Source organism: Nelusetta ayraudi, unplaced genomic scaffold (genome assembly GCF_046127955.1).
Source record: "Nelusetta ayraudi isolate G7.1 ecotype Tasmania unplaced genomic scaffold, CSIRO-AGI_Nayr_v1 ptg000002l, whole genome shotgun sequence".
Classification (NCBI taxonomy): domain Eukaryota; kingdom Metazoa; phylum Chordata; class Actinopteri; order Tetraodontiformes; family Monacanthidae; genus Nelusetta; species Nelusetta ayraudi.
In genome coordinates this window covers 9,187,416-9,210,342 of record NW_027466052.1, presented here as the reverse complement: position 1 = coordinate 9,210,342, position 22,927 = coordinate 9,187,416, and the positions used below count along the sequence as shown (strand labels likewise).

The 22,927-nt window shown below is 44.2% G+C and overlaps 3 protein-coding genes across 6 annotated transcripts; 1 reads left to right on the top strand and 2 right to left on the bottom strand.

Moving 5' to 3' along the window:
* Positions 1-6,969: 6,969 nt before the first annotated feature.
* lyve1a (lymphatic vessel endothelial hyaluronic receptor 1a) lies at positions 6,970-8,982 on the top strand. Its single transcript, XM_076022444.1, has 6 exons — positions 6,970-7,156; positions 7,329-7,512; positions 7,604-7,743; positions 8,053-8,265; positions 8,368-8,440; positions 8,588-8,982. Exons 1-6 carry the CDS (start codon positions 7,069-7,071, stop codon positions 8,727-8,729), a joined length of 840 nt encoding a protein of 279 aa, XP_075878559.1. The 5' UTR covers positions 6,970-7,068; the 3' UTR covers positions 8,730-8,982.
* Positions 8,983-8,998: 16 nt separating this feature from the next.
* Positions 8,999-16,927, bottom strand: ampd3a (adenosine monophosphate deaminase 3a). Of its 4 annotated transcripts, none has more exons than XM_076022413.1 (15): positions 16,849-16,927; positions 13,862-14,084; positions 13,210-13,372; positions 12,960-13,125; positions 12,652-12,871; positions 12,441-12,570; positions 11,926-12,120; positions 11,679-11,810; positions 11,303-11,466; positions 11,044-11,170; positions 10,781-10,944; positions 10,545-10,665; positions 10,158-10,331; positions 9,791-9,901; positions 8,999-9,693 (listed from the first exon to the last, which is right to left on the bottom strand). In XM_076022413.1, exons 1-15 carry the CDS (start codon positions 16,904-16,906, stop codon positions 9,526-9,528), a joined length of 2,316 nt encoding a protein of 771 aa, XP_075878528.1. In that variant the 5' UTR covers positions 16,907-16,927; the 3' UTR covers positions 8,999-9,525. The 4 variants fall into 4 exon arrangements, with proteins under 4 accessions (XP_075878528.1, XP_075878538.1, XP_075878547.1 ...); XM_076022423.1 differs by lacking the exon at positions 16,849-16,927 and adding an exon at positions 15,823-16,010; XM_076022432.1 differs by lacking the exon at positions 16,849-16,927 and adding an exon at positions 15,714-15,787.
* Positions 16,928-20,006: 3,079 nt separating this feature from the next.
* adma (adrenomedullin a) lies at positions 20,007-22,449 on the bottom strand. The gene is made up of 4 exons (XM_076022391.1): positions 22,309-22,449; positions 21,608-21,710; positions 21,375-21,500; positions 20,007-21,256 (listed from the first exon to the last, which is right to left on the bottom strand). The coding sequence occupies exons 2-4, from the start codon at positions 21,700-21,702 to the stop codon at positions 20,956-20,958; spliced, it is 522 nt and encodes a 173-aa protein (XP_075878506.1). The 5' UTR covers positions 21,703-21,710; positions 22,309-22,449; the 3' UTR covers positions 20,007-20,955.
* Positions 22,450-22,927: the final 478 nt, after the last annotated feature.

The window sequence follows — 22,927 nt, the reverse complement described above, 5'->3', positions numbered from 1 at the left end:
TGTGTCCCCGGAGCACTGACAGATATCCTCGTTAATACCAAGCACTGTTTACACATAATGGGGCTTCCTCTTTCCTCTGCGCGTGTGTGCCTCACTGTGCCATTTGTTCTCTGCGGGATTCACACTCTGCCTCCTCACCTTTAAATAAAGGTGCCTCAAAAAAAAAAATTATTCTGAATGTTTATGTTCATACACCTCGTCAGCAACCGGAAACAGCAGATGGATTTTTCCCAGACCAGGGGACGATACTGTGTTCCACATGTCCTTCAGGAAAAGAGCCCTCAGACAATGTTTTCAAGGAGGGAGCGGGACCTCCAGGACACCTTGGAAGGTGATTGGACACCTTCCACAACTAAACCCCGCCCACAGCAACACCCCTTAATCAACTGGATGGTGGGACCTCGTTTTAGGACCGACTGAAAGCGATACTGAGATGGGAGTATTCAGATGTGGAATCTTTGCAGTCCAGCTAAATTGCAAGCTTATTCTGCTACTATGCCATTTACTGTATCTTCATACAAATTGTTGTGGAAAAGAGCAAAGCTACTGAGGCAGAAATGCTGAGTGAGGAAGTAATTTAATGAACAGAAAATAAAAGATCGGAGCTCCGAGGCACAAACACAGTACAACCAACAGAACAGATGCAACCAGTGCAACAGCTCAAATGAATGCAAGTGCAAGTGCAAAGAGGGAAGGAGGAAGAAGGTCTCTTATACAGTGGACCGGGAGAGGATAAGATAAGGAAAGAGGAGGGGAGGATGAGAGGAGACAACACAACAAATACATCACCCTGGCGGGCGACGAGGAGAATGTCTCGAGGAGACATACAGTGGCCTCACCCTGGCGGGCCACGAGGAGAATGTCTTGAGAAGACATACAGTGACGTCACCCTGGCGGACGACGAGGAGAATGTCTCGAGACGGTTATACAGTGACACATAACAGATTACACGGGATGCCAAGAATACTTATTTTCCATTACATTCCCCCCTTTTGATCATTCTTGATCACAGGACACACAAGTGAAAATATCCACACAAACATCATAACTCGGACTGTTATACTTCCCGTGATCGCAAAGGCAGGAATCTGCAAGGCACATGGTAATACAAACAATTGTACTAAAAATAACACTCATTAAAAGTCAACTTGTATGTCCTAGAGACATGGGGCCACTTGCAGGTTCATCGGGATCCCTCAAGACACAGCCACGTCAAATTTGGGGCTTCTAGCCCATGAGGAACCCCAAAACCCTAACCCTAATTCCAGCCTTATCGCTAACCCCAATGCCATACAAGTCTATGGAGTCAAAAGTCAACTTTGTCCTAGAGACATGGGGCCACGTGCAGGTTCATCGGGACCCCTCAAGACACAGCCACGTCAAATTTGGGGCTTCTAGCCCATGAGGAACCCCAAAACCCTAATTCCAGCAGTAACCCTAACCCTAACCCTAATTCCAGCCTTATCGCTAACCCTAATGCCATGCAAGTCTATGGGGTCAAAAGTCAACTTTGTCCTAGAGACATGGGGCCACTTGCAGGTTCATCGGGACCCCTCAAGACACAGCCACGTCAAATTTGGGGCTTCTAGCCCATGAGGAACCCCGAAACCCTAATTCCAGCAGTAACCCTAACCCTAACCCTAATTCCAGCCTTATCGCTAACCCCAATGCCATGCAAGTCTATGGGGTCAAAAGTCAACTTTGTCCTAGAGACATGGGGCCACTTGCAGGTTCATCGGGACCCCTCAAGACACAGCCACGTCAAATTTGGGGCTTCTAGCCCATGAGGAACCCCAAAACCCTAATTCCAGCAGTAACCCTAACCCTAACCCTAATTCCAGCCTTATCGCTAACCCTAATGCCATGCAAGTCTATGGGGTCAAAAGTCAACTTTGTCCTAGAGACATGGGGCCACTTGCAGGTTCATCGGGACCCCTCAAGACACAGCCACGTCAAATTTGGGGCTTCTAGCCCATGAGGAACCCCGAAACCCTAATTCCAGCAGTAACCCTAACCCTAACCCTAATTCCAGCCTTATCGCTAACTCTAATGCCATGCAAGTCTATGGGGTCAAAAGTCAACTTTGTCCTAGAGACATGGGGCCACTTGCAGGTTCATCGGGACCCCTCAAGACACAGCCACGTCAAATTTGGGGCTTCTAGCCCATGAGGAACCCCAAAACCCTAATTCCAGCAGTAACCCTAACCCTAACCCTAATTCCAGCCTTATCGCTAACCCTAATGCCATGCAAGTCTATGGGGTCAAAAGTCAACTTTGTCCTAGAGACATGGGGCCACTTGCAGGTTCATCGGGACCCCTCAAGACACAGCCACGTCAAATTTGGGGCTTCTAGCCCATGAGGAACCCCAAAACCCTAATTCCAGCAGTAACCCTAACCCTAACCCTAATTCCAGCCTTATCGCTAACCCTAATGCCATGCAAGTCTATGGGGTCAAAAGTCAACTTTGTCCTAGAGACATGGGGCCACTTGCAGGTTCATCGGGACCCCTCAAGACACAGCCACGTCAAATTTGGGGCTTCTAGCCCATGAGGAACCCCGAAACCCCAATTCCAGCAGTAACCCTAACCCTAACCCTAATTCCAGCCTTATCGCTAACCCTAATGCCATGCAAGTCTATGGGGTCAAAAGTCAACTTTGTCCTAGAGACATGGGGCCACTTGCAGGTTCATCGGGACCCCTCAAGACACAGCCACGTCAAATTTGGGGCTTCTAGCCCATGAGGAACCCCAAAACCCTAATTCCAGCAGTAACCCTAACCCTAACCCTAATTCCAGCCTTATCGCTAACCCTAATGCCATGCAAGTCTATGGGGTCAAAAGTCAACTTTGTCCTAGAGACATGGGGCCACTTACAGGTTCATCGGGACCCCTCAAGACACAGCCACGTCAAATTTGGGGCTTCTAGCCCATGAGGAACCCCAAAACCCTAATTCCAGCAGTAACCCTAACCCTAACCCTAATTCCAGCCTTATCGCTAACCCTAATGCCATGCAAGTCTATGGGGTCAAAAGTCAACTTTGTCCTAGAGACATGGGGCCACTTGCAGGTTCATCAGGACCCCTCAAGACACAGCCACGTCAAATTTGGGGCTTCTAGCCCATGAGGAACCCCAAAACCCTAATTCCAGCAGTAACCCTAACCCTAACCCTAATTCCAGCCTTATCGCTAACCCTAATGCCATGCAAGTCTATGGGGTCAAAAGTCAACTTTGTCCTAGAGACATGGGGCCACTTGCAGGTTCATCGGGACCCCTCAAGACACAGCCACGTCAAATTTGGGGCTTCTAGCCCATGAGGAACCCCGAAACCCTAATTCCAGCAGTAACCCCCAATGCCATACAAGTCTATGGAGTCAAAAGTCAACTTTGTCCTAGAGACATGGGGCCACTTGCAGGTTCATCGGGACCCCTCAAGACACAGCCACGTCAAATTTGGGGCTTCTAGCCCATGAGGTACCCCAAAACCCTAATTCCAGCAGTAACCCTAACCCTAACCCTAATTCCAGCCTTATCGCTAACCCTAATGCCATGCAAGTCTATGGGGTCAAAAGTCAACTTTGTCCTAGAGACATGGGGCCACTTGCAGGTTCATCGGGACCCCTCAAGACACAGCCACGTCAAATTTGGGGCTTCTAGCCCATGAGGAACCCCGAAACCCTAATTCCAGCAGTAACCCTAACCCTAACCCTAATTCCAGCCTTATCGCTAACCCTAATGCCATGCAAGTCTATGGGGTCAAAAGTCAACTTTGTCCTAGAGACATGGGGCCACTTGCAGGTTCATCGGGACCCCTCAAGACACAGCCACGTCAAATTTGGGGCTTCTAGCCCATGAGGAACCCCAAAACCCTAATTCCAGCAGTAACCCCAACCCTAACCCTAATTCCAGCCTTATCGCTAACCCTAATGCCATGCAAGTCTATGGGGTCAAAAGTCAACTTTGTCCTAGAGACATGGGGCCACTTGCAGGTTCATCGGGACCCCTCAAGACACAGCCACGTCAAATTTGGGGCTTCTAGCCCATGAGGAACCCCGAAACCCTAATTCCAGCAGTAACCCTAACCCTAACCCTAATTCCAGCCTTATCGCTAACCCTAATGCCATGCAAGTCTATGGGGTCAAAAGTCAACTTTGTCCTAGAGACATGGGGCCACTTGCAGGTTCATCAGGACCCCTCAAGACACAGCCACGTCAAATTTGGGGCTTCTAGCCCATGAGGAACCCCAAAACCCTAATTCCAGCAGTAACCCTAACCCTAACCCTAATTCCAGCCTTATTGCTAACCCTAATGCCATGCAAGTCTATGGGGTCAAAAGTCAACTTTGTCCTAGAGACATGGGGCCACTTGCAGGTTCATCGGGACCCCTCAAGACACAGCCACGTCAAATTTGGGGCTTCTAGCCCATGAGGAACCCCGAAACCCCAATTCCAGCAGTAACCCTAACCCTAACCCTAATTCCAGCCTTATCGCTAACCCTAATGCCATGCAAGTCTATTGGGTCAAAAGTCAACTTTGTCCTAGAGACATGGGGCCACTTGCAGGTTCATCGGGACCCCTCAAGACACAGCCACGTCAAATTTGGGGCTTCTAGCCCATGAGGAACCCCAAAACCCTAATTCCAGCAGTAACCCTAACCCTAACCCTAATTCCAGCCTTATCGCTAACCCTAATGCCATGCAAGTCTATGGGGTCAAAAGTCAACTTTGTCCTAGAGACATGGGGCCACTTACAGGTTCATCGGGACCCCTCAAGACACAGCCACGTCAAATTTGGGGCTTCTAGCCCATGAGGAACCCCAAAACCCTAATTCCAGCAGTAACCCTAACCCTAACCCTAATTCCAGCCTTATCGCTAACCCTAATGCCATGCAAGTCTATGGGGTCAAAAGTCAACTTTGTCCGAGAGACATGGGGCCACTTGCAGGTTCATCGGGACCCCTCAAGACACAGCCACATCAAATTTGGGGCTTCTAGCCCATGAGGAACCCCAAAACCCTAATTCCAGCAGTAACCCTAACCCTAACCCTAATTCCAGCCTTATCGCTAACCCTAATGCCATGCAAGTCTATGGGGTCAAAAGTCAACTTTGTCCTAGAGACATGGGGCCACTTGCAGGTTCATCGGGACCCCTCAAGACACAGCCACGTCAAATTTGGGGCTTCTAGCCCATGAGGAACCCCGAAACCCTAATTCCAGCAGTAACCCTAACCCTAACCCTAATTCCAGCCTTATCGCTAACCCTAATGCCATGCAAGTCTATGGGGTCAAAAGTCAACTTTGTCCTAGAGACATGGGGCCACTTGCAGGTTCATCGGGACCCCTCAAGACAAAGCCACGTCAAATTTGGGGCTTCTAGCCCATGAGGAACCCCGAAACCCTAATTCCAGCAGTAACCCTAACCCTAACCCTAATTCCAGCCGTATCGCTAACCCTAATGCCATGCAAGTCTATGGGGTCAAAAGTCAACTTTGTCCTAGAGACATGGGGCCACTTGCAGGTTCATCGGGACCCCTCAAGACACAGCCACGTCAAATTTGGGGCTTCTAGCCCAAAGAAAAATTTTCTTCCTCCAAGGTGGGGCGCGACAGAAAAAGTTTGAGAACCACTGCTGTCGTGCAACATTCTGCCTGGAAGCCATTGGTCCTTGTCTGAATGGAGATACTGGTTGTACATCCTTGCTGATCAAAAACCCTAATGATCACAACACATCCCATTTACACTGGTTCATCAGCGGCACCACAGGTGGCTTCACGCCATAATCTGCCTTGGTACAACCCAAGAAACAGTACAAAAAACCCAAATCTCATTCTGGCTGTTGAACACCAAAATCGTTTATGGGATTTTTTTTTAAAGCTTGCCGGCCAACCTATAACGACTGTTGATGTAAGTATGTTTTATTTCACACTAGTCTCCAGATGTTTTTTTTTTCTAAAGACATCTAAATAACTGCCAGTGTGACTATAACTCACATTTGAGTGCTAACGTCATACCAACGGTTATCTTAGCATCAGGGCGATGACTGGAAACCACCAGCTTTAAACAACAGCCATTACCAGCATCTCTGCTAAAACACCTATCATCTTACCTTACGTTTAATAAGGCTGTGACAAGAGGTATATTTTGAGTTAGTTGTATGGAACAAGACAAGGGCAACGCAGTGGTCGGCACAGTTTCCTCACAGAAAGAAGCCTGCAGGTTGAAATGTGACGGAAAACTGGTTGTTTGTCTTTATGTGCAAGAGAAAATGGCCTTTTCTATGGAGTCATGCAATAGATATACTTGATTTCACCCCAAGACAGGCTGGAAGCCAAAACATTTAAAGAAAACAAAAAGTTTCATACATACATTTTCCTCTTTCTGCCGTGATATTTCAGTGTGCTAGCATCCCTTCCGATTTGTAAGATGGCCTCTATGGGGACAGAAAAAAATGGGAGGAAAATGTTTGGATCCCAGTGTGCATCATTTTCACATAGAAAAGATTATGTACTCTACGCACATACGCCTCGTTAACACCTCCAATTTGACCATTAAAAGGAAAAACGAAACAAAACAGTCCTCCTGCCGTCATTTCCTGTCGTGCTGGTGGGTGAAGGCCTGTTTTTGTGGAAGTGGAATGTGCCAAGTTCTCGCCAAAGGACGCCAGAGATCACATGTGCAGCGTCTCTCGGGAGGAAATCATTAGGGGAGGGAGGCCGATCCCTGTGAATTTCACTCTGTAAAGACAGTAAACGTCTCAAAACCTTTATAACTCATATGACACTTTTTCCCAATAGTTCTTGTATCACTTTAAAGTCACCCCTTTCAAAAGCTTCCACAGCTGTTATCACAGGCATTTTATCTTTTTCTCCTGGGCTTTGCTCTCAGAACATATGATGGCTCTCCGTCTGACCCAAAACTGTACTTCCCTCTTCCTCTTCCTTTACTCCCGGCTGATGACAGAATACGTACAGCCCAGCGGACTCGGTCACCTCTATTTAACCGTGTCACTTGGCTCACAGTCCTCCAAAGTCCGCAGCACTCTCACCAACAGCTCTCATCTCCCTCTCTGCAATGAATTTCATTTGGCTTTCCATCACATTGGCGTCGCTGTCCACTGCGGTCAGCTGTGATCAGGCTTTTGACCCGAGTCGCATCAGAGGTAGGTTCATTCAACTGTTTCAGTTGAAGATTTTTATTGTCGATTCCGCTTGAAAAATAGCAGCTAATCTGCATTCAAAGCGTTAATGATGTTAGTGCTTACAGTTTCATTAAAAATATTTGGGAAAGAGATGCTTGCTGTTGTCTAATGTTTACTTTTCATTACCACCCAGCTTTCCCAGAAGAGAATAGAACTATCGCCGGAGTTTTACAGGTTACCTACTTAAATGACTACAACATACCTCAGTATGCCCTCAATGCCTCTGAGGCTCGCAACCTGTGCTCTTTCCTCGGCCTGACCATCGCCTCAAAAGCACAAGTGAGAGAAGCTCTGGCCAGGGGCCTAGAAACATGCAGGTAATATCAGTTAAGCTATTTATGGGATCACCTGCGCCAAATAATTTACTACTAATTTTAATCATGTGTCTTTTTTTTTTTTTTTTACCAGGTTTGGATGGGTAGATGAACACTTCGCAATTGTTCCCCGCAGCAAGCCTCTGTTTAACTGCGGCAAAAGCCAAACAGGACTGGTGACGTGGCGAGCGGCTGTCACTCAGAAGTTTGATGTGTTTTGCTTTAGCGGATCAGGTGTGAGATTTTATATGCCATTCTCCCTATTTTGTTGTTACTACTCTTTTAAAACTTGAAAGCAATTAGAGAGACTTAACACTTTAAAGTGAGGATGAAAAAAGTTGACTTTTTTTTTTTAAGTTTCTTTGATGTTGCTAAATAAGATGCACTGTTGACATAGTTGGTAGCCGCAATTTCAGGAACTGTCTGAACTCACATTCCTGCACTTGAAACGGCAGTTAATTTTTTTTTTTTTTTTTTTTCAAGCTTCCTTGACTTGAAACGCCAGTTAATCTAATCTCTCATGGCTGTAATGTCAATACACAGACGCAGAGGCACAGCTGAGGACGACAACGGCAACAGATAGCATCGGGGTCTCTGAGCAAACCCAGTTTCCCCCTGAGGCCCTGAACTCCACCCAGAGTGAGGCTCCTACATCTTCTTCCGTCCCCCTGTCTTCCCCCTCCGCAACTCCTAAAACTGAAAGCCTTGATGAAAATCCAGCACAGTTCCTCAATGGTGCACAGAGCTCCTCAGGAGGTATGGCAGCAATTACACCAAACATCTTTTAGGTTATTTTATGTTTAAATGTAATTTTGGCCAAGTTTGGTAATTTTGTTTTTGTTTTTTGCTTTTTTTCAGCAAAGGTCATACTCATTACATCCACTTGTGCCGTCGTCCTTTTGGCAGTCATCATTGTTGCATACATCAAAATGTAAGTACGCAAATCTCTAGTGTTCAGATGACAGACATAGCTAATTTTTTTTACACAAAATTCCAGTAACTGCACATGAATTCTTGCCCTGTCATTGTAGCACACACTGGCGTTGTCATGTTGTAATTTGTTTGTCTCCTTTTCAAGGAGGCAAGGTCGCAGTCAGAGCTCCGACGTCAAGCAGCACAAGGAGGACATCCGTACAGAAGACTGGACGAGTTTGAAAACAATAAAGCAAAAGGAGACGGCAGACGATCTGAGGATAGAAGTGGACTGTGAAGAAAGTTGAAAAGATAAAAAGCGATCATTTGAAAGAGCACTTCATATATAGTATATGTACTACATATACTATATTTTATAGTATAAATAAATAACAAAATTGTTTTACGTTTTTGTATTTTTTTTTCTTTGTATAAAAGTTGTGTTGTAAAAATGGCCTTAACGCTGTAATTAGTACTGTATTGTATTTGTTTGTTTTTTTTATCTTGTAGGTTCGCCACTAGATGGCAACGTTTTGCAATAAAATCACAACACGCTTGTGACTTGCTGCTCAACTTTATTTTCACAGCTTCCGATCATTAATCCTCATGTTCAAACAATCATTTTGTTGATTTAAAAAAATGTATGGATATAAACTGGAGTGTCTTCCAAACATCTGAAACATGAACAAACTTCCAGTCACTTCCGCTAGTATGAACCAAAAAATGTGTCAAGCTTCCTCAGCCGCGTGCGTGCGTGCATGCGTGTGTGTTCTGTACATTGGAAGTATTTGAGGAACTCCAACTCCATAACATGCCACCACTATAAAATGGAGCGTTGAGCACAAATATTTACATAAAATGGAACTGCAAAATGACAAGTATGTAAATTCACTGCACACATTTCCCTCTCCCACACGTATGTAGATTCCTTGACTCAATGTGCAGGCAACTTATGGCCTGCTTGGACACAATCTTGTGTTTTAAATAGGACCGTCATCCGTTTACAGGAACTTCTAGAAAATACAGAGTAATTTGTGATAACGGAGAGATTTGCATGCTGGGACTGTCTGAAGTCGGGCACTTTCCTTGCTTCCTTTCTTTCTTTTAGTCGCTCAGACCTTCAGACTTGACTGCGTCGACGATGAAGCTGAGCTCATTGCACAGTGTCTCATGTCTGTAGGCCATGCGGATCTGGGCCACGTTGGTCCGGCTGATGTCGTTCCCCTCTGGTCCGTCTTTCAGATAGTTCACCCCAATAAAGTGCTGCTTATCCTAGAGACAAATGATAAGCATTAAAAAAAAAATAATAATAAAAATAGTAATGTCTGAATGCCATGGTTGGTGAAAGGGTAGAAGTGTGAGTCTGCACCTGGTGAGACAGTCCACTCTGAAGCACACTGTTGCGGGCTATCTCACACACGTCACATGTGCTGAGCTTCCACAGCTGAGCTGCAATAGCGTACTCCTCCATCAGCGGTTCCTGTGATCAGTAACAGATCAAATATCATAGACCATTCGTGAGGAAAAATGAGTAAGAATGCATTTACATGCATGTGCATCCTATCTATCTCCAATAATGACTTATCAAGGGCGGAACCTAGCCCAGCCATCAGACATAGAGGCAGGGTGCCTCTTTTGTCATAGTCACAGTTGACCAGCTCCTCATAGCTAAAATTCAGATGTATTGTGGCACAAGAGTGTGAAGTGCAGTTTTCCAAGTACACCACTGGACTCACCTTTGTGTAGTGAAACTGCATGGGGTCGTCTGTGGACAGAGACACACACAGGCCTTTGTGCAGGAACTCTCTGAGGGGATTCTTGGAGTATTCCAGGAAGAGGCTGTTGTTACTGAGCGGAGACATGGCAATTGGCACCTGGGCCAGGTAGTAGAGGTACTGCAGAACAGGGCTCTGAAAAAAGATAAATGTTGCTGTGGCACGTAGTCTGTTAAAGGGTCTTGAAAGGGCAGCTTTATGAAAATAAAATAGTAAATAAAAAAAAAACACTATTTGCAGCACATTATTGAGTCTTGAGAAACTCAACAAATGAGATGGATTGTTGATAAGGAACCTTTCACTTTCTCTTTGATCACAATTGAAGAACATTTGAAAAATTAAACAGACCTTCTTGAGGTTGAGTCCATGTGAAATGTTGTCAGATGTGAGAAAGGCAGAAACCAAATGTGTGATAGATCCAGCTTCACCACAGTGGGGACGGAACTGGAAGGTGCTCAGCCCGAGCTCCCTGTACAATAATTCATAGACCATTTTGTTGTTTCGGTTCGGGCTGATTGGTCAAATATTATTTGTCTGTCTTAAACGCTCTGTTTTAACGGAGAGGTGAAAAAGAAGGCTCTTACTTCCGAAGGTTGTTGAGGACCATGATGTTTGCGTACATGTGGAAGAGGTAGTAGCTGTAGGGTGGGTTGTCATCGGTACTCCACTGGTCTGGCTTTGGGCTCCTAAAAGAGAACTGGTGGCTGCTGTGTTTGGACTCGTCGTCTACGCTGTCAAAGCCAGACACCTGGACAGTTGAGACAAGAAAAGGCGTCCTTGAAGCGGGTATTTGAGAGAAATATACATATATATATATATATAAACAACTGAAAAACAAATGTCTTACATATTTGAGGAAGACATGTATTTCTTTGTGATTTTGTGGATTTACAGTGGCCTGAAACAGTGGAAGGAATATGTTCTCCAGCATCTTGGAGAAGTTGGGCACAAGCTTCCTTGACTTGAAAATGTCACTGAAACGCACAAGAACAGGCTCTGTTTAGGGTTAAGTTCAAAATCCTTTTTAAAATGACTGATGTGACTTGTTTTTTAATTCAAAAATAAAATGTGTTTGATTTATTTTTTTCTCAGACCACCACACTTACTATATTCTGGGCACTTGGATCATCCACCTCATGTTGGGAGAGTAGACTTTATGGTAAATGAACCACTTTGCCAGGTTGGACCACTCATCTGGAGAGCGGCCGTAGATTGAGAGGCGGGGCTCTGCATGCTGGTACTTACTCTCTTCCAGATCATGGGCTACTTCCTGTTAAGGGCCAAAGGTACAGCGTGTCACACTCAAAGGGATATTTTGGGGTTGTTTTTTGACAAGGAGACGTATGAGGCATTTGACAAGGTTGGGTCTGCCTCTTTAAGGAGAAACAACTTGGATACCTCAAAGGAAGTTGGATTGTATATTGCCACAAATGTATCCCCTACAAAAAAAAAAAAAAAAAAAAAACATGGACAAGATGATACCTTTACGATGCGCGCAAAATAGTCTCCACCATTAAGGTTGTCCGTTTTTAAGAAGATCTCTCGCAGCTCACTGGCTCCCACTGGGTTGTACTTGGAGTTGAACTTGTCAAAGCGGTGGAAGGTGTGTCTCCCCTGTGAAGTGGCAACAGTTGTGAAAAACGAAAGGGCAGTCAAGAAAAAAAAATGTTGTTCCAAGAAATAAAGCTAATATAGCTAATAAAGCCAGTTTGCTTTCTAATTTTCTTACAGCATGGACATCCAGAGAGTCCACAGTCAGGTCATAGGGGTCCATGTTGAGGCTGTGGAAGACCTGCTGCAGAGTTGTCATCTCCTTGGCTTTTTCCAGCACCACCCTGCTGGCATCCGTCTTGTATGTTTCCTGGATGAAGGTCAGCAGGTGTTTCTGTGACATGCAGGCGGCTGCATGGATGTGTGTGTCCACCTGGAAGGCATTGACATCAATTGACAATCATAAAAGGGTCGATTTTAGATTCATCTGGGGTTAAAAGTCAGAATTCGGAGACGGGATCACTTTCATCAGCTACCTGTATGTAAATGTACAGGTAGCTGTTGAAGAAACAGTGTAGCTAGCTAATAACAGGTGTAATGCACCTTAAAAAAAAAAAAAAACATTGATTGTGGGAGCTGCTGTATTCAAAATTCAAGGTGGTTGTCATTGCTCTCACTTTCTATTCCATTTTGTTTTCATTGCTGATGATTACTCCAAAAAAAAACAAAAAAACAACTTCCACTGTAAGTTACCTTTCGAACATTGTAGAAATCTCTGTGCGGCACATTTTTCAGCTCCTTCAACTCTGCCATCTCATTCAGCATCTCATGGAGGTAGAACTTGGAACTCAGGAAATTTAGTCGCCGGTGGCAGTAGGTCTTTCTGAGGAATAATAATATTGTAATATTGTATCCTAACATTAATTTTGTTTTTAGTTTGTTCGTTTATTTTTTAACAACTCACGTGGGCCCATCCGCAATCATTGCCAGCACATGACTGAGGTCCACAGCGTAGGTCTCTAGGTCGGGGTACGGAAGGTCGCGAGGCCGATTTTCTCTCAGAGCTTCAGCATTGTCATACACATGCACTATCCCGTCCTTCATCTTCAGCTCATAATTCAGGTTTTCCGGGATGTCGTCCATGCTGTAGGGATCTTCCCCAACCTTTGGGTGGGGGTACATATCTGTGGGGCCACAACATTAATCTGCGGCCGTCTTATTAAAGCAGCAGGTTTGTTCTCCCAAATTCTATCACGTGCTGGCTTCTCTAACCTGGCAGAACCTCATCGTCTTTGCTCCACCTCACGTTCTCAGCACTGCGGAGGAACTGGGCCGTTGCTCTGCAGAATCGGAAATAGGCCAGCTTTGAGTACTTCTCCCGAACCAGCAGAGCCTTGAGCAAACTCTTGGCTGCCTGCTCATAGTCCTCCACTGTGACCTGGGTGGGACATGGACACATTTTCGAAGTGTTAATCCTGAAATTGTTACTGCACAGTTTTACTCTCTCGTTTCGAATACATACGCCAGCACAGTAGTCACCACTGATAGTGACCCTCTGGTAATCAGGGCAACTATCGAGCATTGATGAGCAAGTGGAGCTGGGAGAGATGAACGGTGTCCAGTCTGTGGTAACTGGGATTTGCATGGATATGGACTGGGAGCGAATCATCTTCAAACTTTTCTTCCTAAAATTACAGAGAAAATAGTTCAGAGATTGTTGAGGACAAAACAGGAATGTTGTTTATTGTGCACATTACATTTCTTTCTTTTTTCTTTTGTTCCCACAACGGTGCAGCAGCATTGCACTTGCATTTATAGAAGAACTCAATCTCTTGAAACATACTACCAGAAATTGCGTATTTAGCCTCCTAGAAAAATATTCATTAGTGCCCTGCTACTACACGAGTAACTAAACAAGGCAGCTGCACAATGGAAAGAACCTGGCTAGAGGTATTAGATACACAAATGATCAATTTCCAGAGATAGCTGTTTTAGCGCACACTATCTGGAACATACAGCAATCAAAATGAATAAACAGAAGACACAAAAAACAATAGATGAAATTCATTTAGCACAATATGGTACCTTTAAAAAGGGTTGTTTTTTCACTTCCACTTTGTTGACAACAAGACCAACTTCTGTGACTTCCTGCCACACTGAAAACCAGGGCCTACCTCTTTGTGCTCTCCTCTGACTGCTGCTCGGCCAGCTCCTTGAGCAGCTCGTGCTCCAGGGCCTGCTGGAGGCCGATCGGGGAGTCCTCGGCCACAGTGAACATTGACAGGGCATCCTTGTCATCTTCCTCCTTCAGAGCACAGGCGTACACCTTCTCCGCCAGCAGCTGCGTCTCCTCCTCCGCCTCACTCAGAGTCACCTTCGGGAACTGACGAGGCATATCTGCGAGAGAGCAGAAACTACAACGTGACGACCGCTGACTGTGGCGACCAAAGAAGACGTTGTCTCACACACCCTGACACAGCCCCTGTGTTGTTGTGTAAACACTAAAAAAAAAAATCCACCTATAGGGGTTTCAGTGCGGTGACGGTGAGGCCTCGCTGCTGTCGCCACCTGGACCTAAAATTGTTTGCAGAGACTCAAATGACATTCAAGTGCCACAGTTGTTTTTGTCTTGAGGAAATTCAGCTCAGCTCCAAATAAAAGACACACTAGTCACACTCACGGAACAAATTGGCCAGCCTGAGGCATCTCAAGCACGCATTTCCGTTCATGTCAACAGTATTTTCTCACAGACCTGTGTTGCATTCTTGCTCAACAGTGGATCGCTCCCAATACGCTCTAGTCACTGTGATATCTAATGAAGCAGGTGCTGTGACTGACTGAATATCTGAGTTGTGGAGTGCCAGTGGAGAAATTAAAGTATTAAAATTAGATGGGGTCATGAGGGCCACTTCTCCGTTCAACAGGAGTCATTCTGGGAAACTTTCATTCCAACGCACGCACACACACACACACACGCACCCACACACAAACACATGGCACTATTATACCAGACAACAGCTGTGCGCATCATGAATAGTGTCGATCCATATGGTAAAATGCGCATGCGTACGCACGCAAACAATCAACACACACAAACACACAGACTCTATGTAAATGGTCAGTCTCAACTTATTCTACTTATTTGTATTAAGGCACAGGTGGGTGATAGCAGCTGTGCCAACAGTGACCAAGTCATCTGAACAAGGTTCAGACTATTTTACACAGTAGACTTAGTTGTGGTATCAATAAAAGAAAAACAACATCACCAAACACAACGGGAGGAGACGAAGTGTTCTCACAAATTGTCCAATGAGCCTGTGTCTTCATATATATCATCGTAAATGGCCCCAGATGACCACAGATAAAGATCACAATGAGAAATTGTTTCCCACCCTGTCAAAAATATTTTTTTAACTAAACCATAATTATATTATCAAATTTGACAGCGGTGGAAAAAGGTATCAAAAATTGTGAAATCAACAATTTTACTCTCATGAACTCACCTCCTGTATGTGAAGGAAATTTACTCTGCCATTTTTCTGAGTTTAATCTTTTGGAGTTTGTTTTAGCAGAATTATTGTTGAGAATCATGTCATTACGTTCAAGGTTTGGGCTTAAACGTGGATCTGTCATTTTGTGTACTGGGTGTATAACATGTCTTTGAAGTTTTGACTTTAGTCTTAGAATTCTCAATCCCCATTTTCAAAGTCAAAAAAAAAGATGACAGAATGGAGGCTTGCTTTGTGACTTCTGTGCATGATGCAGCTGTCCCAGTTCCTCCAGAGATGGATGGAACCGTGATGGTTGGGCAGGACTTCAGAGGAGAGTGGCAGATAAAGTCTGAATTTGAAAGGAATGACGTTGAGTCATACACACACATACAGGCACACACACACAACACGTGTCGACCTCTATGTCACTGTTGTCGCAGATCACTGGTTTAAACCTGAAAAGATGACTCCATAGGTAAAGATGGATAGTTGTGAGGAATACAGATACTGATGAACTTGACTTCTTACTACTCACCTTCCTCTAAAGACACAGTCTATCTAGAGGTACTGTACATTTGCATCTTGTTTGCCTGAATCCTTTCATGTCATCCAATCTACATGCCAGCAGTCCCTTCTTTTCTTACCTTCACAGCCACTTAAAGCCATATCTGAGGCTGCTGTCATCTCGGAACGGATTCTGAAAAGCACTGAACAAACCGGTTCGGAGCCTGAGATGTTGTGTCTGCATCTGGGTCAAACTCAGCTCCATCTGTGCGTCTGTCTGTGTTGAAGCAGCGCCGTTTTATTTCCCTGACCATCCATCTCTCTATTTTAAGGAGCCAGCGGTGTCATGTTGACAGAGCTGCTAATCCTGAGAATATGCCAAACCTGGCTGTCAACAAAGAGTGGGCCTCGACCAGCTTGGGCATAGCCGCCTCTCTATCGCTCCTCCCCGACGTGCACACACAGGCTTTGCAGGGCATCTGTGTGGCAAAGAGGCATGACAAGCAAACAGTTGTCCTTCATAGTCAGTGGGTCACAAGCTGCTCTGGTCAAAATTAACCCCCTTGCTGGATGAGAACAATCCCAAGTGCCTGTTGACGACCTGGCATCTGAGCCGGCCCCTGAGCTTTGGTTCACTTTCAGGGTAATATTTTTATTTCCCGTCATTTTGAAGTTCACGCTTCATGTTTAAATCTCATATGTCAGTGTCTGTCCTTGCCGCAAGAATGCAGAGGTGCTTTTTGACGATGTGACAACGATGTGTCAATTTGCAAGAACAGTTAAATCAAGGAAACTCAATGTGATGCAGTCGCACTTTCAGCAAGCGTCATTGGATATTATGTGGAATATAAATGTGGAAATGTGGAGCGAACCCTATCCCATCTTTTGATTACTCAGAGAATCAGTTTCCATTCACTAGCATAATTCCCCCCGGAGGCTTCTTGAGGCCATTACCACCCCACCACTCAAAGCATTATCTCCAGCACTGCTCCGCTCTGCTCACTAGCTCACTAGCATTTCTATAACTGTCTGAGTCACACAAAGCTGAGCCTTTGTGGTGGTTGTATTTTGAGAAGAGTCAATGATGCAAAAAGAAACACCTCAAAACCACATTGAAAAAGCAGTGAGAGAGAAATTAGTGGGAAGTGAAATAAAAATGAGCTCACTCCTTCCAAAGCAAGGATTTGACTGCTGCTTCACAAGGGGCGTGGTTCTCTTTCTCATTGTTCAAAGCAGCCACAGCCTAGAAAGAAAAATAAAGCAACAAAAAACAAAAAAGCACTTTACAGCTTTTTACACACTTTACAGTTCTTAGTCATTTGTCCATTTGAAGGTTTGTTTGCATTACGTATTGTGGTTGCAATATGACTGCAGTTCTATTTCTAGAAGTGCACAATAACAAACAAGTATTTATCCATAAATCAGGGCTTTTGAATGGAAAATTAAACATGACAGGTAACAGATGCAAAGAATGCACAATCTCCCTATGACAGAGTTTGGTTCATCTCAATTCATTTGCTCTACATGTCTGAAGAAAGACTATTAACTTGAAGCCCGTCAGCATGTCACCACACAGTCAGAGCGCTAAGCATCTCAGGTCCACTCACCTCTTGACTCTCTGCTGGTCCCGATGATATGGTGTGCACAAGCGTTCTCAGGAAAACATCTAAGTCATGCTGCACTGTTGTGGCTCGTGGATGCGATAGCTCATCCATCGCCCTGCGGTGTGCACATCCTTAACCCCCTCACTGCCACAGCTCTGCACACTGCTGAGCTTGTGCCAAGGTCGGGTATTTTAAGCCATCTTCTGCAGTATCCATTGTTTTTCTGTGATAATGTTTCACTTGTATTAATCATGGTGCATTATTACTCTCTTTACCTTCGTTTTGGCAGCAAATATGTAATATAATCAACAAATATCTAATAGCTCTGGTGAACACTTAGTTCCCCTTGCCTCTACATGTGACATGCGTGTCAGAATTCACTGTAAGGAAATACTTGATACATACTGTAAAGCCATTTAATCCCTCCTGTCCCTTTAACTGCAGCCTCTCAAGTATCCTTGCTGTTCCAAGAACAATCATGGGGAAACCCGACCAGGCTCCCTGTACCACCGGTAGCATTGATTGCTGTATGGGGTGGTCTCAGTTGCAGATCAAGACACTTTCTCTGGTGCACCTGCAAGGCACAATAAGCAGGATCGCAAGATTTAGAATTGGGCCCAGATTAACTGGTGCGGGCCGATGAGCAACAGGGGGCCTACAGACACTGATTTAGCCCGACAGTGGTTCAGATTATGAGGCTAATCCTCTCAGCGTAGGTTATTAGGCTACTTTCAGAGCTAGCAGAAGGGAACTGTAATTTCTTTGCATCGAGCCCATATCACTTTGATTAGCTGTTGCATTGTCTGCTTATTTCTCCTTTCCACTCAAGTAAAACAGAAATATGGCATGTGTGTTGCTACAAAGAGAAGCTCCTCAAACATCACTGCAGATGAATGAACGACACAGTAGCCCAAAACATGAGATCCTTGCAGCTAAGCAGACAGTAAGTCCTTGAAAGTAGGTATTATTTTTCCCAGCTGACCTACAGACAATTTCTTGATGCTATCATGGCACTGCTGGCGTCACTGGCTGATTGGCTTACCAAGTCAGTGGCACTGTTGCGTACGCAGAGAGGACACTGAATCAACCAGATCTAAATCCATTCAGTCTATTCTTGGACTGCTCCAGTAACAAAGAATCTATTTTCAAGGGTTGGTGCAGAAGTTCAACTCCTTTTAACTATAAATAAATAAATAAATAAATAAATAAATAAATAAATAAATAAATAAACTACAGTTTAATCGGCCACTAGATGGCAGATTTTCCTCTTTTTTCTGAATCTGTCTTCAACAGGCTCCTGCTATTAGTACATATTTGTGGCAGGTGTTTTGTTGATGTCGCTGTCCATATTCTGTCGTGATTATTAGCTTTACTTCCGAACTAGCTATCACAGCTTAGAAGTCTTGGAAGGAAGCACGCCTTTTCATTATCCTCATCCTTTTTGCAATATAAGGCACCAATTACTCTAAAGGGTGTATATCCCCTGGCGCTAAAGATCAGGTGCGCAATGATGATGTAATTAACACGTCATCAAAAGCACCATTTTGAATTTTGCTACATTTAGTCTAATTGGAGAATTATACCAGGACAAACTTTAAAACAAATCTTGAAGTTTTTGCTCATTGCATTAACACTAGATGGCATTAGAGAACACAAAATCACAGTTTTGCAGCTTACTCACGCTACAAGGTTTTGTTTAGCTGTAATCATCTCTACCAGTAAATTGAAACCGAGGCACAGACCAAACCACTTACTCTCACACGTAACCATTACACACCACTTCAACAGTATAAAAGTGTCCTGGCCTTTAAATGAAACTAAAGCCACACACTCTAATTAAGGTTTAGGGTTTATCCCTTTGTGATTACACTCGGGATCATTTATGTAAGTAGGTGAACAACACCCAGCAACTTCTATCTGGGAAGCATGTCAGTTTTCTATACACATGCATATCAAATCTAACTGTTGCCCACGGATGTCTCCATGCAAGACAATGTATAGTTCCCTCTGTGAATTCCTAATGAAGTCTAGCAGCATGTTTGTGAGTACATAAAAAAGTGTGAACCTCTGCAAAGCCAGGACACACAAATCAAGAGAAAAAAAAAATATGCCAGAATGTTGTGCAGTAGATCCCTTTTAGTGTGGCTTCTCATGCCACATCCATCTGCAGTATTCTGAAGTCGATCCCTTCTTTGCACTGTTAAAAAAAAAAAACGTCAAAAAGAAAAAAATGTAATACATGTTTTATATCTAACAGATTCATCTGAAAAGTGCCTTTGTCTGGTGTCTGGTGCCTTTCGTTGTTGTTCAGTCTGGGACATCTGCTTGGTCCCAATCACTGTTTTCCTGGAGTGGTTTTTGTGATGCTCTCGGAGGAATGTCAAGCTGGAACCCCCCACACTGTTTTTCCCATGTCCCAGCCATCCACAATTAAATACAAATGGAGCCACAGTCTCGTCCTCCTCTGATGGCTGGAAGGCTGCTTGGTGGTAGACCAACACAGACTGTATAAGTAAAACCTGCAGAAATATGCCTGGCACCCCCGTCTTTCCCCGGTATTTCTATGGAGGGCATCAGATTTAGGGAGATGGGGGGTTTGGGATGTAAACCTATGCACACTGAACAGAAACCAGGTATCTGTGCAACTTGTTGCACTGTCCCTATGACAGGATGCAAATTTTATTCAATAATAATAAGTAAAGACAGTTGAGTTCTGGATGTTTGTATGCAAAAAAATTTTTATTGAATGACAATGTTATTGGTTTGACACAAATAAAATAGAACACATTTACAAATATATATATATTTATATTTATATATAATATATACCTATAAAACATATATCCTATTACCACAGTTTGCAAAAGAGTAATGACAAATAGCTACAATGCCCATATATTTCTTCCTGTACAAAAATAGCTCTATCTGCATAGTGTAACATATATAAGATTTTAAATAAAGGATCAATATATACATAAACTTGCAATAAAAAACACACACATATATATATATATATCGATTGCACATGTTTTTGTACAAACAATAAAAAATTTCAAGTATATTTCAATCCATTGTGGATTGGCAAAATTATCACAGATTCTAAGGCATTTTCCCTTATACAGTGTCCAGAACTTGATAAAAACAGAGCCTCTGTGCTCTCTAGCCTCCCTGGTTGGCTTGATGATGAGGAAGTATTTTCCTGATGATTCAATTGACTTTAAGTCCAAATGGAAAAGTGCAGACAATTACTGAAAGATTGGAACATGGTGGTATAATCCTCAGAGGATAGCACTTATCAGTGTTGGCCATGAGGTGTGTGGGGGGGAAATCATCAAATCCAAAATGTTAGACGACAGTTCCCTCTTTCAGACACAGGATGTGTCTACTTTTGCCATGTGTTACCGTTCGTCTTTTCCCTCAGCCAAACAAAGAGCAGCACCCAGTGAGTGTAGACCAGCTGCAATGTCTACACTGCTGAGCTGTGAGGATCAGTCTTTATAGGATCTCAGCGCAGCCCTGACTCAGTCCTCATGCCTAAACAAAAATGTGCTGGAGAACTTCTTGGCAGGAGTCTGAGGCATTTGCAGAATTTTGGAACAGAGCAGAGATGACCCTGACTCTGTTCTACTCCCTCGCTTTTGTTTCCATTCTCCTCCAGCAAAGTCCCGCTCATGTCCGTCTGAGGAGAGCCTCGAGCTTGTGTACTTGAGAGTCAGTGATGCTCCACACGGGCCTCAGCCTGCCCTGCTCCATTCTCAGTGTGACTCTGCGCTCTGGAAGAGATCGACGCCTCCGCCCGTATCCCTGTGGGCTGATCTTGTCGATGGGGGCGGTCCCGATCTTGAATTTGTTGCCGAGTTCGTGGAGGCGGTGTGCCAGGTCGTGCACCGTGCAGGTGCCCAGCGAGCAGCCTTGTCGTCTGGAGTTGGCTGACTTTCTGGACCTCTTGGTACGGATGTTGATGCCAATGCTGGAGGAAAGAAGGAGGGACAATTGAAGATTAAACCAATGTGTCCCCTTGCTGAGATGCCGATGTCCTTTGTTTTGCATTCATAGACTTGTTAAAATGTTTGCGTATAGGTTCTCACCTGGAATGTGGCAACAAAGTATCCCTGATGTCCTCTGGTCTGACAAAGTTGTCAGACTCCTCTGTTGTGCCCACCGATGGAGTGTCGAGGGCCCTTTTTCGTCTGCTCCCGAGCCACGAGCTTAACCTAGGAGAGGAGGTAGAACTTGTAAGTCTAAATGTGGATGACTCAACAGGTTTATTTCTTTCACAAGATTTAATATCCAATTGGAGGATTTTGATTGTGGAACATACCGTTTTTTCAACTCTGGATTTACATCGAGTTCCGTACAGTGTGCTACTGTTGTCAGTACACAGCAGTACAGGACGGACTGGACGATGAGCTTCATTTTGATGTCTGTAGAGAGCAAAGAAAACAAAAGACACATTAGTATTGAATTTATAGTATAACTGCATAATTTTCATACTGTCCCTTTGTGCATTTAAAACTATCTCAAGCAATATTCCTATGGGTGACTCGGCCTGTGCTAGCTACACTAAAGTCCAAAAGCCAAGTTATTTGCACTTATCATTCATTTATTTAAAATGTTAAGCTAGGGTCAGATTTTCCGCGGTTAAGTAAACCAACAACCATGCTTTGGGCCTCCAGCCAACAAGGCTGGCCAATAATGCGAAGGACAGTCAACCAGCAGGGAGTCCAAAATAGACTTCGTTCAAAAGTCAAACAACTCAGATTAAATAGAAAAAGAGAGAACAACAAGACAAAGCTACATTCAGCTAATGAACTATGATGATCTGGCGCACACTGATGCTTTACACCTTGAAGGAAATTCCCTCTGCAGACGCACACGCTAAGAGCTGAACTGCTTATATAACCAGACAGATAACCTGTCCTTGCCTCTACACTTGTGCACTGACCTCAAAAAAGCAAAGATAAACCCATCAAGTAAAGGCAAAGCAGCAGAAACACCTTTGTTAAAAGAGAGCGCACATACCTGTAACTCTGTGATGACTCGGCCGGCTGAGAAAGCGCTTCTTGGTAGGGCTCAGTTGCAAGTGAGCACTCCGCAAGTTTCTTCAAATTGCCAGTGGCTCTGCGAGGCAGCTGTGTCACTCTGTTAATAGCTCCTGCACAGCAGACAGGGAGCCTTTATACAGGAGGTGGGAGGGGCTCATTGACTGAGACACACACACACACATACGCACAGTCTCCCATCCTTTCTCCCCACCCGTGCAACTAATGTGCTGTCTCAACCAGTCCGACAATGTAGCATGTAGAAGAGATTGTGTTGCGATGAAAGAATAAACTACCAAAAAAAAGAGAAACAAACCGTAGCAGCTCAGCCATCCTTTATTATTTCCTGCTTTGATTAAACAGTGATTTTTTTTTTTCATATTTTAGTTCACATATGTTGAATCAACACAATGATAAAAATGAGAAATGATCGCATAAAGTAATTTTTTTTGCTGCAGGGTCCGCTTCAGGATCAACAAGTCCGTAATAAAGAAGAAATTCTTGCAGTTGCTTGTTTCAATAAGACTGCAACACATCTGCCACAGTGTTTGTTTTCTATAGGGGGTTAACATAAAAAAAAAGTTTAAACATTCATCATA